Here is a 15,563-nt window from a genome sequence, read left to right on the forward strand (position 1 = left end):
CCTGAGCTGGAACCTGGCTGCCCTGTGAGGGAACCAGGAGGGTGCTGGCGGTGTACGGTGAGCTGGCTGCGCACAGCGGGTGAAGCGGCGTTTCGGACACTGAGTCGAGCCCTGCGGCTGTCCTGGCTGCTGGGGACTCTGGGAGGCCAGAAGAATCAGGTCTTGGCAGAGCAGGGGGTTCGGAGTCTCTGGTTCTGCTGGTTTTGCTTTTGTTTTTTGTTAACACCACCCGCTGTTTAATATTTTGCATGCGCGGAAGCAGCTCAGTATCTTAGATGCATCACACCCAGTGGGTTCAGCAAAGGAGGCCAATTATCGGGGAAATGACTTCTGTGCATGGAGAGCCTGTCCCTGGCTCCCGCCCTGGAGTGAGCACACATGACTGACAAACACCCACTAACATCTGTGGGAATGTGTGGGCCTCAGGGTCAGGGCGGGGTCCCCCATTCCTTCTGTGCATTGTTAGCATGTGCCCCAGGGAACGACAGCTTCATGAAATGACAGCCATCTGTCTGCTCAGGTGGCAGGAGACACGCCTGCCTGCCCGCGGCCACCGCTCATGCTGCCACGTCCCGGGGTCCCTGCCACCCCTCCTCCCTGAGGCGCTCTCTGAACTGACAGCCTCAGCATGACTCCGAGGGGACACATGAAATGGTTTCCAGCAGTGCGCTGTAGACTTCAGTGGGATAATCCTCTATGATAAAAGCGTAGTATGCAAACTGTCTGTTTGACCAGGGGCAGGGCCGGCCCGGGGAAGTGAGGGAGGCCGGAGCCGGCAGCCGGCAGCCGCTAGGGACCCTACCAGTGCACGCATTTCAAATATCCTGCACTGGGCCTCTAGTCTCAAATAATATTGCAACATCGTATCTGTTTGTAGCCAGTGGTTCTCTGAGAAAAAGAAAGTGGCTTTCATTGCAAACATTTACTGAGGCGCCTTCCCAGGCTGCAGTGTGTCTGCGGTTGGGTGAATCCTGGCTCTTTAACCTTCCACGTGGTGTCCCCGTGGGACATGAGCTGTTTTGTGCAGCGGTACACGTCCCTTCACTGGCAGCATCCTCCTGTTTCCCAGCCCAGACGCTGCTCCCAAACCTCCCGACAACCCAGTCCAGAGCCCCGCCCTCTGCCCTGCGCTCCCCTGGCAGACACGCCTGCTCCCAGCTGCCCCTCCTGACCTGCATAAGCCCCGTCCCCTTCAGCGTGGCGCAGGGAGCTTCCCTGAGGCTTGAGCCCCACTTGCTTCCTCCCGGCTGGACACGGTTTCCGTCCAGTATCTGGTAGGTGGCCAGACCTGTCTGCCCTGTGCCTGGCTCTCCTGGTCCTGTCCTGACAGAGGAGGGCGGCGGCCTGGGCTGAATCTGCACAGACAGACCCCTCTGACCCAGCCAAGATTGCGAGCTCCGTGTCTGCACGTGCGCCTGGCAGCCTTGCCCTTCCAACTGGGCCTGGTGGGGGTCTGCACCCTGACTGTGCACACAGGGGATGTGGGCTCCAGTGCCCGGTGCCCGTGTCGCATGCCCTGACTCTGGTTCCCATTGCAGGCCTACATGGAGGACCACCTGAGGAACAAGAACCGGCTGGAGAAGGAGTGGGAGGCGCTGTGCGCGTATCAGGCGGAGCCCAACAGCTCGCTCGTGGCCCAAAGGGAGGAGAACGCGCCCAAGAACCGCTGCCCAGCAGTGCTGGCCTGTACGTACCGCGGGGGCGCCACCGGGAAGGGTGGGACAGGCTGTACCTCTGTCCTCATAGTCCCCCATGTCATTCTCATGGCTGGGAAGCCCCTCTCCTTCCCCAACCCCACCCTGCACCCTCTCTGCGGCAACCCGTCCCCCAGTGTGGATGCCCCCGTGAGGCTGTCCCAGCCTAAAAACGCAGAATCCATGTCTGCCTTGGGGTCCGGGCACAGTCCTAAAGCCCCAGTGGGGACAGAGGTGCCCGCCGCCTGCGCTGTCAGGCGGCTTTCATGGTGCCATTGGAGACTTGCTGCTATGCCCCTCAGAGCCTCTTCCTCTGCAGCTGGGAGCATGCGGTCGCCCTGGAAACCTGGCACTGTGAGGGTTGGAGGGGATGAGCGTGGTGCCGGCCGTGGGCCTGGGGTGAGCAGCCGTCACCAAGGCAGCATCCACTGTGGACCGCTACCTGGCCAGGAACCACTGCCAGTGGAAAAGCAGAAAGAAACGTCCAACCAACAGTTATTTATTAAGCACCTACTATGTGCCAGGGACTCGTGACAGAGACACCGGTGAGCCACGTGCTCAGGACCAGATGGGGGGCAGTTGGGAACAAGCAGACCTCAGGGGTGCTCGCTGCACGTCCCCGAGGTCAGGTGCAGGCTGGGCCGGCAGGTCTTGTGGGTGTTAGCCCAGCACCTTTCCCGAGCACCCTCCCCCGTGGGACCCAGACACGGCGGCAGAGGGTGGTGGGCAGGCTCAGGGCCAGCAGCAGTCCAGTCCTCGGCCACACAGGGACCAGGCCCGGCTGTGGCAACACCCCCTCTGACCAGAGCCGGAGCCAGGAGCCACCTTCTTCCTGGGACTTGGGTACTGGGAATTGGAAAGGCCACGGTGCTGACCTGGCCGTCCGCAGCTGGGCGGCCCGCCGTGGGGCGTGAGGAGCACGCTGGTGGGTGGGAAGGGCGGTGGGGGCAGCGAGTCCACGCCGCTGGGTCGAGTGGATAAGGTCCCCCGAGCACAGGCGCATCCCTCCTCCGTTCACAGCCGCCTCCTCCGCTGGAGGGAGACCCATCAGGATTGACCTGTACACTTCAGATCGGGGACCTGGGGGGCGTCTCTCAAACGCTGGCTGGTCCTGCCATGTCCACGCGGGAGAGCCTTGGAGTGAGTGGATGGGACCGGCCTTGGGGAAGACGGCCAGAGACGCACGAGGCCTCAGACGGCGGTGCCCCCTCATGGGTCTTCTCGTCCATTGGGTGTGAGTTTTCGTTGAGCAGTGGGCGTGCCACTGTTGGCTCGCTGAACTCGGGTCTTCCTGCTGTGAGCCCGACGTGGGCCAGACCCTTCCCGGCTGCACCAGAGCTCGGCTGTGCCGTCCTGCCGTGCACTACCTGGAAGGTTTTCATCCCCAGTTCCCAGCTCCTCCCCCTCCGCGCTTTGCAGCCGCACATTCTGTAAGCACAGTTACACCTTCAAGTCATTGATAAAACCCTCGACAGAGTAACCAGGGCGGGGCCGGGAGGAACGTCTGGTGGCTGTCCCGGCAGCCGGGCTCTGCGTCCTTGAGGCCCTGGCCACCCTGCGGGTGCTTGCCAGGTGCAGCCACCAGGCGCGGAGAGCAATGCCACCGGCAGCGTCCCTTCCCCCCAACCCTGGGCGGCGTGGAATGTCTCCACATCAGTGCAGGCCGCCCTCCTGACCCCAGAGGATCTGACACCGGGACCCGCGTGGGCCCCTCCCAGAGCCCTTTGCAGAGGAGAAATGCCCCTGGCTTGGCACAGCCCTCACTCTGCCGTGCTGACATTCACACACACTCGGGCTGCACCACAACCCACGGTCAACTGCACACCCGCTACCTGGACTCCACAACGGCTCCTCGATGGTGGGCCGTTTTTGCATGGTGTGTGTGGGAGTGTGTGCGTGTGTGGGGGAGTAAGTCTGTGTGTGACAGTGTGTGTGTTTGGGTGTGTGTGTCAGTGTGTGTATGTGTGTGTGTGAATGGGTATGTGAGTGTGAGTGAGTGTGTTTGTGTGTGTGAGGGAGTATGTGTGTGAGGGAGTGTGTGTGTGTGTGAGTGTGTGTGTGTGAGAGACAATTGTGTATGTGTGAGGGAGTGTGTGCATGTGTGTATGTGAGAGTGTATGTGAGAGTGTGTATGTGTGTGAGTGTGTATGGGGGTGTGACAGAGTGCACGTGTGACAGTGAGTGTGTGTATGAGTGTGTGCATGTGTGTGGGGATGTGTGGGGGTGTGAGTGAGTGTGTGTGACTATGTGTGTGAGAGTATGCGTGTGTTTGGGTGAGTGTGTGAGGGAGTGTGTGTATGTGTGAGTGTGTGGGTGTGAGTGTGTGTGTGACTGAGTGTGTGTGAATGTATGGGTGTGAGTGTGGATGTGAGCGTGTGGGTGTAGCATGTGGGTGTGGCAATGAGTGTGTGAGTGTGTGGGCGTGAGGGTGGGTGTGAGCATGTGTGTGACAGTGAGTGTGTGTGAGTGTGTGGGTGTGAGTGTGGGAGTGTGAGCATGTGTGTGTGACTGAGTGTGTGTGAGTTTGTGGGTGTGAGTGTGGGAGTGTGAGCGTGTGTGTGACAGTGAGTGTGTCTGAGTGTGTGGGTGTGAGTGTGGGAGTGTGAGCGTGTGTGTGTGACAGTGAGTGTGGGAGTGTGAGCGTGTGTGTGACAGTGTGTGTGAGTGTGTGGGTGTGAGTGTGGGAGTGTGAGCATATGTGTGAGAGTGAGTGTGTGTAAGCATGTGGGTGTGAGTGTAGGAGTGTGAGCATATGTGTGAGAGTGAGTGTGTGTGTGTGGATGTGTGTGTGTGACAGTGAGTGTGTGTGTGGCTGTGAGTGTGGGTGTGAGCATGTGGGTGTGACAGTGTGTGTGTGTGTGTGTGAGTGTGGGAGTGTGAGCATATGTGTGAGAGTGAGTGTGTGTGAGTGTGTGGATGTGTGTGTATGACAGTGAGTGTGTGTGGGTGTGTGGGTGTGAGCATGTGGGTGTGACAGTGAGTGTGTGTGGGTGTGAGTGTGGGTGTGAGCATGTGGGTGTGACAGTGAGTGTGTGTGGGTGTGAGTGTGGGTGTGGGCGTGTGTGTGACAGTGAGTGTGTGAGTAGGTGGGTGTGAGTGTGGGTGTGAGTGTGGGTGTGACAGTGTGTGTGAGTGTGTGGGTGTGAGTGTGGGTATGACAGTGAGTGTGTGTGTGTGTGTGGGTGTGAGTGTGGGTGTGACAGTGAGTGTGTGAGTGTGTGGGTGTGAGTGTGGGTGTGACAGTGAGTGTGTGGGAGTGTGAGTGTGGGTGTGACAGTGAGTGTGAGTGTGGGTGTGACAGTGAGTGTGAGGGTGTGACAGTGTGTGTCAGTGTGTGGGTGTGAGTGTGGGTGTGACAGTGTGTGTGTGTGTGACAGTGAGTGTGTGTGTGAGTGTGTGGGTGTGAGTGTGGGTGTGAATGTGGGTGTGACAGTGAGTGTGTGTGAGTGTGTGGGTGTGAGTGTGGGAGTGGGAGCGTGTGTGTGTGACAGTGTGTGTGGGTGTGAGTGTGGGTGTGTGTGTGTGACTGTGTGTGGATGTGTGGGTGTGAGTGTGTGTGTGTGACAATGAGTGTGTGAGTGTGGGTGTGAGCGTGTGTGTGTGACAGTGAGTGTGTGAGTGTGTGGGTGTGAGTGTGGGTGTGTGTGACAGTGAGTGGGTGTGAGTGTGTGAGTGTGAGCATGTGTGTGAGAGTGAGTGTGAGTGTGTGGGTGTGAGTGTGGGAGTGGTAGCATGTGTGTGTGTGACAGTGAGTGTGTGAGTGTTTCGGTGTGAGTGTGAGTGTGTGTGTGACAGTGAGTGGGTGTGTGTGAGTGTGAGCATGTGTGTGAGAGTGAGTGTGAGTGTGTGGGTGTGAGTGTGGGAGTGGGAGCATGTGTGTGTGTGACAGTGAGTGTGTGAGTGTGTGGGTGTGAGTGTGGGAGTGGTAGCATGTGTGTGTGACAGTGAGTGTGTGAGTGTGTGCTTTATTTGTTGTTGGAATTGCCTCACAGTGAGTTCCAGGTGTCATGCCATCTCACCACTGCAGCCTGCGTCTCCTAAAAACGAGGACGGTGCCGCACCCTCGCAGCCCCATGTTAGGACTAAGGACATTCGCAATCGTCTCTAACATCCTGTTTCAATCCACCGATGCTCCCAGAATTCCAGTGATGTCCTCACCACAACTTTTGGTGTGTGTTTCTTTAACCAGACACAGGCACATTTGTAGCTGTAGTTTGGATGTTCCACTTTATAATGTACTTGGTTTTACACTCGCCTTTGCTTTCTGAGGTGACCTCCCAGGGGCCATCTCACTGGCCCAGTCCCAGACCTACTACACGCCATGTTCTAGCCACACCCCTGCCACAGAGGCTCGGCCCTGTCCGCACCCGCCTCGGCCAGCGTGACCAGCGCCTCGTGGCCTCAGGGGGAAGACCGTGACCGCCATTCCCACTCACCTGCCCGGTGACCAGAACCTCGACAGCAACTGCTGCCCTCCCGTCTACCAACTCCACCTCCTCTCTTCCTTGGAGGTGGAGGTGCAGAATGCTACCTGTTGGAATGCTCTGTCTGTAGGACTAAAGGTGTGCACCTGCTGAGAGCTTTTGGTTGAAATAGACACAGGACAGATGCTCCTGTGGCCCCGCCATCTGCACCAGCAGCCTCTCAGAGGCCTTTTCTGGGGGGCGGCGCAGAGGGCGGCACCAGGAAGTCACTGGCTGTCCAGCAGCTGGACACAGGCCTCAGCACCGCAGTGCTTGCTAACCTGGCTGAGGAGGGTATCAGAGGGGCACCCGCTCTGCCATGGGCAGCAGGAACGGGTCCCAGAGCTCCTGTGGGACTCTCAGTCTCTGGCGGGCGGTGCTGTGTCATTTTGCTGGGTGTGGCGGCAAAACAATGGCCTTCGAGGTGCCCTCGTCCCAACCCTTAGAATCGTGACTACGTTACCTGATGTGGCAAAGGCTCGCATTCCACATGCCTTCACAGGAGAGAGTCATCCTGGATTACCCCGGTGACCATGCACGAGGGAGGCAGATGCGCTGTGAGGAGAAGCCACAGGGCCCAGAAGGCCGGGCAGCACCTGGAAGCCAGGGCCCAGGCCCTCCGCCCCCCAGTCTCCAGGGGAGCCAGCCCCACCGACATCTGGGCTAAAGGACAGCGCTGCCCACTATAAACAGTGGTGTCTACGCCGCTGGGTGTGTGGACGCTCCCTCCAGCAGCCACAGAACCCGCACACCCCGAGGCCGAGGACGCACTGGTCAGTGCGAGCTGGCCAGTCACGCGTGCCCCCAGGATCCGTCACACACCATCGTCTCTGCCACAGTGACGGGAAGCCGTCTGCAATGAAAACATCTCTTTCGCTTCTCAGAATCCAGAAACAAACATAATATAAAAATGTATCGCTTCGCCCTGGCCGAGCGGCTCGGCGGGTTGCGTGTTGTCCGGGGCACTAAATGGTCACTGGCTGGATTCCCTGCCAGGGCACATGCTCAGCTTTTGGGTTGGGTCCCCAGCCGGAGTACCTGCGGGAGGCAACCGGATGTTTCTCACCTCAATGTTTCTCTCTCCCTCTCTCTTCCTCTCTAAAATCAATTAAAAACACGTTTTTAAATTCATTGCTTTGCATCAACTACAAGTCCCAATCAGTAAAGGCATTTCTGTGTGTGTTGGCGGAACCCTTAGGCCGCCGTCTGGCCTCACTGCGGAGCCGATGGTGTGGGAGAGCCCTGGCTGTGGGCTTGCAGAGCAGAAGCCGCCCGTGGACCTGCAACCCCCACGCAGGAACTGTGGTCCCAATGCCGTGGGCTTATCCCAGGGCACGGTCTACATGAGCGACTCGGAACTGACCCTCCAGACACGCCCCGGCCCGGCCCCTGATACACACCACACCTCCACAACCACAGCTGCAAAGCACAGCCAGCGGCATCCGGCCAGCATGATGGTTTCATCTAAATCGCAAAGGAACATTGCAACGGTGCGAGTCCTGGCTGACCACTGGACGGCCATGATCCCGCGGACTCCCGACCCCTCAGCACACCAAGGTCTGCACCTTCTAGTGAAGGACCCACACCGTCACACACTGGGTCAGTGAGCCACTCGCCAGCTGTGGGGACCGTCTGTAGAGATCCTTGTTATCTGCGGCTACAGAGGCCTGGCACCCTCTCCGCAGGTGGGCTCCGGCGGCTCGTGTGGCGCATGGGACAGGCCGTGCCGGTGCAGGTCCGCTGACCGAGCTGCAGCGACCCCCACAGGACCCTCGCTTGTCTACCTGCAGGGTTCTGTGCCCTCTCATCGCACACAGTATCTCCTGTTGGCATTTATGAAAACCATCTTCTGCTTCGTGGCAACGCCATGCATCCACCGTTCTAGATACGTGTGTCAGTTCTGTGGGCTTTTCACCGGTGAGGTGTGTGCACCTATAATCTTGACTTTGTCCGTAAGCCCCTTGCTACATGATTACAGTGCCTGCTTTATTCACACCATTTGCCACAACATGCCTGTGAGTTCAACATCAGTATCCCACACTTTGGATGACAAATCCGACACTTTAAAATATTGAATAATTGACCCAGACATCCCCTGGCTGCCAGGTGCAGGATTGGACCTCAAACCTGGGCTCCTGGCTGTTGGCCATGTGGCCTCTATTAAGTCATTCACTGAGTGTTTCTGGGCCTTAGTTTTTCAGCTTAAAATGGGAGAATAGTTCCCGTTATGTCTATGGCATGGTGTGGTGGGAAGCAGGCAGGTGATATATGTGAGTTCTGTTTAGAACAGACAGAATGCAGGAGAAATTAGAAATATTGTTCTTGCAGCAGGCATTGGTGCGGGGTAAATGCTCAGGAGTTCATTCAAGCTTCTTTTTTTTAAGAATATGTTTTTATTGAGATACTAGAGGCTTCATACACAAAATTAGTACATGGGGGGAGAGGTATCCCTCAATCTGGCCTGCACCCTCTCCAATCTGGGACCCCTCGGGGGATGTCTGACTGCTGGTTTAGGCCCGATACCTGTGGACATCCCTCTCCCAATCTGGGACCACTTGCTCCTAACCGCTCACCTGCCTGCCTGCCTGATTGCCCCTAACTGCTTCTGCCTGCAAGCCTGATCACCCCCAACTGCCCTCCCCTGCCGGCCTGATTGCCCACAACTGCCCTCCCCTGGAAGAAGAACCAAGTTGGCGGCATAAGTAAACACCTGCACTTGCTGCCTCTCGCAACCACATCAAAACTACAACTAAAACACAAAACATCAATGATCCAAAACCAAGGGAAAACTGGCTGAGTGGAAGTTCTACAACTAGAAGGAAAGAAAAAAGCACATTGAGACTGGTAAGAGGTGTGGAGGTGTGGAGACGCTCACGAAATGGGCTGGCACCTGGCTGCACTATTGTTTTTTTTCAATCAGGAGGGAGATACAAGCTTCTGACTGCTCTGAACTCCAGTTCCGGGCGAGACTCTGGGGACCCAGACTCATACGGGGAGAAACTGGACTGTCTGGCATCGGGCCGGAACATGAGGTGGCTTTCTCTCAGAGGTACTCACAGCGATCATCGTTTCTGCGCAGAGGCGCGGAACACGGAGACACAGGGACCTCTCTGAGCAGGGCTGACTGGCAGCCATTGCTGTTTGCTCTGCCCTGGTGATTCCCCAAGACCCCGCCCCACCCAATTTACAACCCCACCCAAGCTGTGCACAGCAGCTTTTGCATATGAATGACCAGTCCTTTCGCAGCATAAAACCTAACAAACTGCAGCTGGGTCAGAGAGCTCCAAAGCTTCCAAAAGAAGGTCCAAGGCTCAGCAGCAGCAGTCGGCCTTGCTTCACAGCTGGGCCTCACCTGGGCACCTCCAAATCCCAAAGAGGAGGAATCTGCAGATCTCTCTGTAGCTCCTGCTGGGTGGCCTCAGGCAGTGGCTGACTTTGCACCTCCTTAGAGATCCAAGAGCCAGTGTACCCAGTGGTCAGTGTGAGACCATACCAGATTACAACTCTTCACATCCATAAGCGACACACTCAAGGGGCAGACTCAGTGAGGACCAAAGCCCCACTGAAGCAAGTCCTGCCCCATAAGGGTGTCTCCAGCACAGCAGTTCTTCCATTGTAGACACAGGTGGTCCTCACAGCCAATTGGCCTGGAGGTCAATTCCTCCCAGTGACACCAACAGCAATCAAGGCTTAACTACAACAGGACTGTGTACCCAGCCCACAAAGGGGTGTAACTAGAGTGTCCACCTCAGGTGACTGGGGAGGTAGAGACACTGGGCCCTATAGGACACCTACCACACAAGGCCACTCTATCAACACAAGGAAGCAGCCAAAATGTGGAGACAAAGAAACATGTTATAAATGAAAGAAATGGAGGAAAGCAAACTACTGGATATAGAGTTCAAAACCACGGTTATAAGGTTACTCAGGAATTTTCTGGAAACCTCCAAGAAATTTAGTGAGACCCTCAAGGATATGAAAAAGGACCAATCAGAAATTAAGCATACACTGACCGAAATAAAGAATAATATACAGAGATCCAACAGCAGACAAGAGGATCACAAGAATCAAGGCAAAGATTTGAAATACGAAGAAGCAAAAAACACCCAACTGGAAAAGCAAAAAGAAAAAAGAATCCAAAAACATGAAGATACTGTAAGGAGCCTCTGGGACAACTTCAAGCGTACCAACATCCGAATTATGGGGGTGCCAGAAGAAGAGAGACAGCAAGATTTTGAAAACCTATTTGAAGAAATAATGACAGAAAACGTCCCCTACCTGGTGAAAGAAATAGACTTACAAGTCCAGGAGGCACAGAGAACCCCAAACAAAAGGAATCCAAAGAGGGCCACACCAAGACACATCATAATTAAAATGCCAAGGGCAAAAGACAGAGAGAATCCTAAAAGCAGCAAGAGAAAAACAGTTAGTTACCTACAAGGGAGTACCCACACGACTGTCAGCTGATTTCTCAACAGAAACTATGCAGGCCAGAAGGGAGTGGCAAGAAATATTCAAAGTGATGAGTAGCAAGAACCTACAACCAAGATTACTCTACCCAGCAAAGCTATCATTCAGAATTGAAGGTCAGATAAAGAGCTTCACAGATAAGAAAAAGCTAAAGGAGTTCATCACCACCAAACCAGGATTATATGAAATGCTGAAGGGCATTCTTTAAGAAGAGGAAGCGGAAGAAAACGGTAAAGATAAAAATTATGAACAACAAAGTGACAATGAATACATATCTATCAACAAGTGAATCTAAAAATCAAGTGAATAAAAAATCTGATGAACAGAATAAACTGGTGAATATAATAGAATCAGGGACATAGAAAGGGAGTAGACTGAAAATTCTCGGGGGTAAGGGGGTGTGGGAGTGTGGGAAGAGACTGGACAAAATTCTTACACCTATGGACGAGGATGTTAGGGGGCGGGGTAAGGGCATGGGGTGGGGTGGGAACTGGGTGGAGGGGAGCTATAAGGCAGGGGGGAGAGGAACATCTGTAATAATCTGAACAATAAAGATTTATTTAAATAAATAAATAAATAAATAAATAAATAAAATGAAATTCTATCACCTCGAGGATTTAGCTGTTTGTAGATGACAAAGCTTGAGGTATTGAGTGGTGCCTGATAGCTTCCTCTGCATGTCGACATTTATTTACTATGTTGCTGAACATGTGTAAAGGTCAACTCTATAAATGTTGCAAATAACCTTGGTGTCTCCAGGTTGTACCAGGTGGGACAGAGTCAGGTCCTCAAACAGCCTGATTCTCCTCTACAGACGGTGACGGGAGTAAATGGGGAGAAGGGGCAGAGCACCCTGAGCTCCGTGGGAAGGGCTGAGCACTCAGAGGGGACGCCGCCTGCAGAGGACAGCCACAGGGCCCTCGCGGCATCGCTGCGTGCACACTCCTGGGCGGTGCGGGCTGGCACAGACCTGACTCTCTGCTCTGGACCTTTGCAGATGACCACTCCCGGATCCTGCTGAAGCCGGAAAACAGCCACAGCAACTCAGACTACATCAACGCCAGCCCCATTGTAAGTACTGTCCCCACGGAGGGCGCCAGCCTTTCCCAGGGCACCACGTGGGCAAGCCACATGAGGTTGGCATGGAAAACATGCCCTGCCCTGCTCCCAGTAGAGAGCTGATAATTAGCCTCAACTGGGTAACTAGCCTCAACCAGTAACCAGCCTTAATCAGGTAACTGGTCTCTACCAGGTAACCAGTCTTAGCCAGGTAATTAGTTTCAACCAGTAACCAAGTAAGTAGTCTCTACCATGTAACTAGTCTCCACCAGGAACCAGCTTTAACCAGATAACTAGTCTCTGCCAGGTAACTAGCCTCAACCAGGAACCAGCCTTAACCAGTTAACTAGTCTCAACTGGGTTCTTAGTCGCAACCAGTAATTAGCCCTAACCAGGTAACTAGTCTCAGCCAGGTTGCTAGTCTCAACGAAGTAACTAGTCTCATTCAGCAACCAGCCTTTCCCAGTGGCCAGGTGACTGTGTCCTGGGCAGGGAGCAGTGACCGGGAGGGCCAGCGCCAGTGGTCTGAAGGTTCACCCTTTCCCAGGCCCACTTGTGCCCTATTCATTCCGGGGAAAGGGGAAAATTAGAGCCACGCCTGGCACTTGTGAAAGTGATCCCCGGCACTTGGCTGTCTGGAGGGGTGCAGGGTGCTGTGCCCTCTGGGAGGTGGAGCTGCGGACCAGACAAGGGAAAGGGGTCTCTGTCACCCCCTGACCCCTCACTGTCAGGTCCCCGTGGCCAGCCCACCCTCTCAGCTTCTGGGGAGGTCCTCCCACCCACAGCTGCCTGGGCTCGTCCTGCCTCCTGTCTCACTGCGTGCGGCCCCTGCGGTCCTCTTGCCCTGGGCAGGGGGGCAGGGGCTGGGGGTCTGCAGCCACGGGGAGAGGGCTGTGTGCCTGCAAGCAGAGGCCACAGGAGTGCGGTCGAGGGCATATAAGCCGGCAGCAGAGAAGGGCTTGGTGTGGGTTTATGAGGGCGAGGGGCTGAGGTGCCCTCGATGTAGACATGTTTCTCCATGTTGGTCTTAGGGGAGGTGTCCAGACGTCTCCCCGAAATCATGACTTGCATCCAGTCAAGGACTGTGTGTGGGGGTGCTGCACCAGCTGCTATTCCAAGGCAATGACTTTACAGGTGACAGAGGTTTGTGTGGGACAGGGGTCTCTGGATTCATGAAAGGCACCCCAGGTGCTAGCAGCCCCTGGCTCCCCAGTGGCGAGCTGTCCAGGAGAGCATCGCCATGTGACTCCAAGCAGCAGCTGCTGACATGGGCCACGGGGGCCACAGTGGCTGGTTCCACTCATTCCAAAGCGCCTGTTGTATAAACGCCTCTTGTTGAGGCTCCACGTGCCTGGGCCACCTCGCGCTTCCCGACACTTCTCACCGCCGGTCCAGCACAGCACAGGGAAGACCGGCCGGCGTGCCTGCCTGCCCGGCCGAGCCCGCCCTGGCCTGTGGCCTCGTGGAAGAAGGTTGTCCATACCTGGGTCCTCCTGCAGGTGCCTCCGGACCTCGACCCCTGGTTCCCAGGTTCTCCTGTGGCCATGTGCTTGGATTTTCTTGTTGGTTCTGATTCAAACAATCAAGGCAAAGCTGCACTGGTGGCCACCCGTCCCCGCTGTGAGAGGCCTGTGTCCAGGAGGCAGGTCTGTAGTTGCCTGGCCCCGGCCTGCACAACGGACCATGGCACTGACCCCAGACCCTTGGAACAAGGAGAGTCACGTCCTTCTATGACTCCTGGTCCCTGGGAGGACCCACGAGAGAACTAAAGGAGTTGTTCCAGGTCCGAAAGCCATGAGGGCATGTGTGCAAGCCCCCACGTCCCCTGTGTGGGCTCCGAGTTCCAGCGCCCGCTGAAGCCCAGCGTCAGGGTGGGCACAGCTGCTGGTGTGCAAACAGCATCGTCCAGGAGCAGCTCCCGCAGGTACTTGGGTCTGAAGGCAACACCGAGGGAAATACGTGATTTTGTTGTGCTCCCTCCTTTATTCAACACCACAGGTCTTCCTTTAACTTGAGTCGTAACGGTGAACTAGAAGCCCGTGGAGCGTCTTCCTCTGAGATAGCGGCCACGGCAGCTGCAGCCAGCAGCTCAGTAAGAAGCGCCGTCAGGGCTGGGAGCCTGGCCATCCGTCACCACGGTTGTGCTCAGCCCCCATTAAACTCCGCCACCAGCCATGGGCGATAGTGGGCAATCTTTGCTTTTCATCGGAGGTCGTGAAAGTGAACCAAGGCCCTGCTCTGCCTCATGGTGTCCGAGAGAGGCCCCTCGGGCGGCGGGCACTGGAGCGGAGGCTGAGCTCGTCAGTCACATGGCAGTTTTGTCAAAACTGCACATTTCACAACAGGGACAGGCTGAAGTCTCTGTCAGCAGGTGAGGATCACCTCCCTCTTTATTCTGCAGTATATTAAGGGAGGAAAAATGTTTAAAGTTTTAATCCAGTGTTCCTGGATTGGTAAAATCAACATCATTAAAATGTCCATACCCAAGGCACTCTACAGATTCAATGCAATCCCTATTAAAATACCAATGGCATATTTCACAGATCTAGAACAAATACTCCAAAAATTTATATGGACCAAAAAAGACCCCGAATAGCTGCAGCAATCTTGAGAAAGAAGAACAAAGTTGGAAGGATCACAATACCAGATCTCAAGTTATACTACAAAGCCACCGTAATCAAAACAGCCTGGTACTGCCACAAGAACAGGCATATAGAGCAATGGAGCAGGACAGAGACCCCAGAAATCAGCCCGAACCAATATGCTCAATTAATATTTGACAAAGGAGGCAAGAGCATGTAATGGAGTCGAGACAGTCTCTTCAATAAATGGTGCTCGAAAAATTGGACAGATACAGGAAAAAATGAAACCAAGCCACCAACTTACACCATACACAAGAATAACTCAAAATGATTAAGGGACTTAAATGTCCCTTAAGTGAAACCATGAAAATCCTAGAAGAAACCATAGGCAGAAAAGTCTCAGACATCTCTCATAGCAATATGTTTACAGATACATCTCCTAGGACAAAAGAAACTAAGGAGAAAATAAACAAATGGGACTACATCAAAAAAGGAAGCTTCGCCCTAACCGGTTTGGCTCAGTGGATAGAGCGTCGGGCTGCAGACTGAAGCGTCCCGGGTTCGATTCCAGTCAAAGGCATGTACCTTGGTTGCGGGCACATCCCCAGTGGAGGGTGTGCAGGAAGCGGCTGATCGATGTTTCTCTCTCATCATCGATGTTTCTAACTCTCTATTCCTCTTCCTTCCTCTCTGTAAAAAATTAATAAAATATATATATATTTTTTTAAAAAGGAAGCTTCTGCACAGCAAAAGAAACCATCAACAAAACGAAAATGGAGCCCACTGTATGGGAGAACATATTTGGTAATGATACATCTGATAAAGGGTTAATATCAAAAATATATAAGGAAGTTATACAACTTAACAAAAGGAAGACAAACAACCCAATTAAAAAATGGGCAGAGGACCTAAATAGACACTTCTCCGAAGAGGACATAGAGATGTCCAAGAGACATGACAAAATGCTCAAAGTCACTGATCATCTGAGAGATGCAAATTAAAACCACAATGAGGTATCACCTCACACCTGTCAGAATGGCTACCGTCAACAAATCAACAAGGGACAAGTGCTGGCGAGGATGTGGAGAAAAGGGAACCCTCGTGCACTGCTGGTGGGAATGCAGACTGGTGCAGCCATTATGGAAAACAGTATGGAGTTACCTCAAAAAATTAAATATGGAACTGCCATTGACCCAGTGATCTCACTACTGGGAATATAACCTAAGAAACCCGAAGCACCAATCAGAAAGAATGTACACACCCCTATGGTCATAGCAGCACAATTTACAATAGCT

At 54.4% G+C, this 15,563-nt stretch overlaps 1 protein-coding gene across 2 annotated transcripts in view; it reads left to right on the plus strand.

Moving 5' to 3' along the window:
* Positions 1–15,563, plus strand: part of PTPRN2 (protein tyrosine phosphatase receptor type N2) — a 479,830-nt gene that overhangs the window by 432,537 nt on the left and 31,730 nt on the right. For both annotated transcript variants that reach the window (XM_070423558.1, XM_070423559.1), the window contains 2 exons: positions 1,539–1,686; positions 11,625–11,698. In XM_070423558.1, the coding sequence (XP_070279659.1) occupies positions 1,539–1,686; positions 11,625–11,698 (222 nt within the window). The remainder of the gene's footprint in view (positions 1–1,538; positions 1,687–11,624; positions 11,699–15,563) is intronic.

Source organism: Myotis yumanensis, unplaced genomic scaffold (assembly GCF_028538775.1).
Source record: "Myotis yumanensis isolate MYYU_CA2020_CCGP unplaced genomic scaffold, mMyoYum1.0.hap1 SCAF_9, whole genome shotgun sequence".
Taxonomy (NCBI): Eukaryota; Metazoa; Chordata; class Mammalia; order Chiroptera; family Vespertilionidae; genus Myotis; species Myotis yumanensis.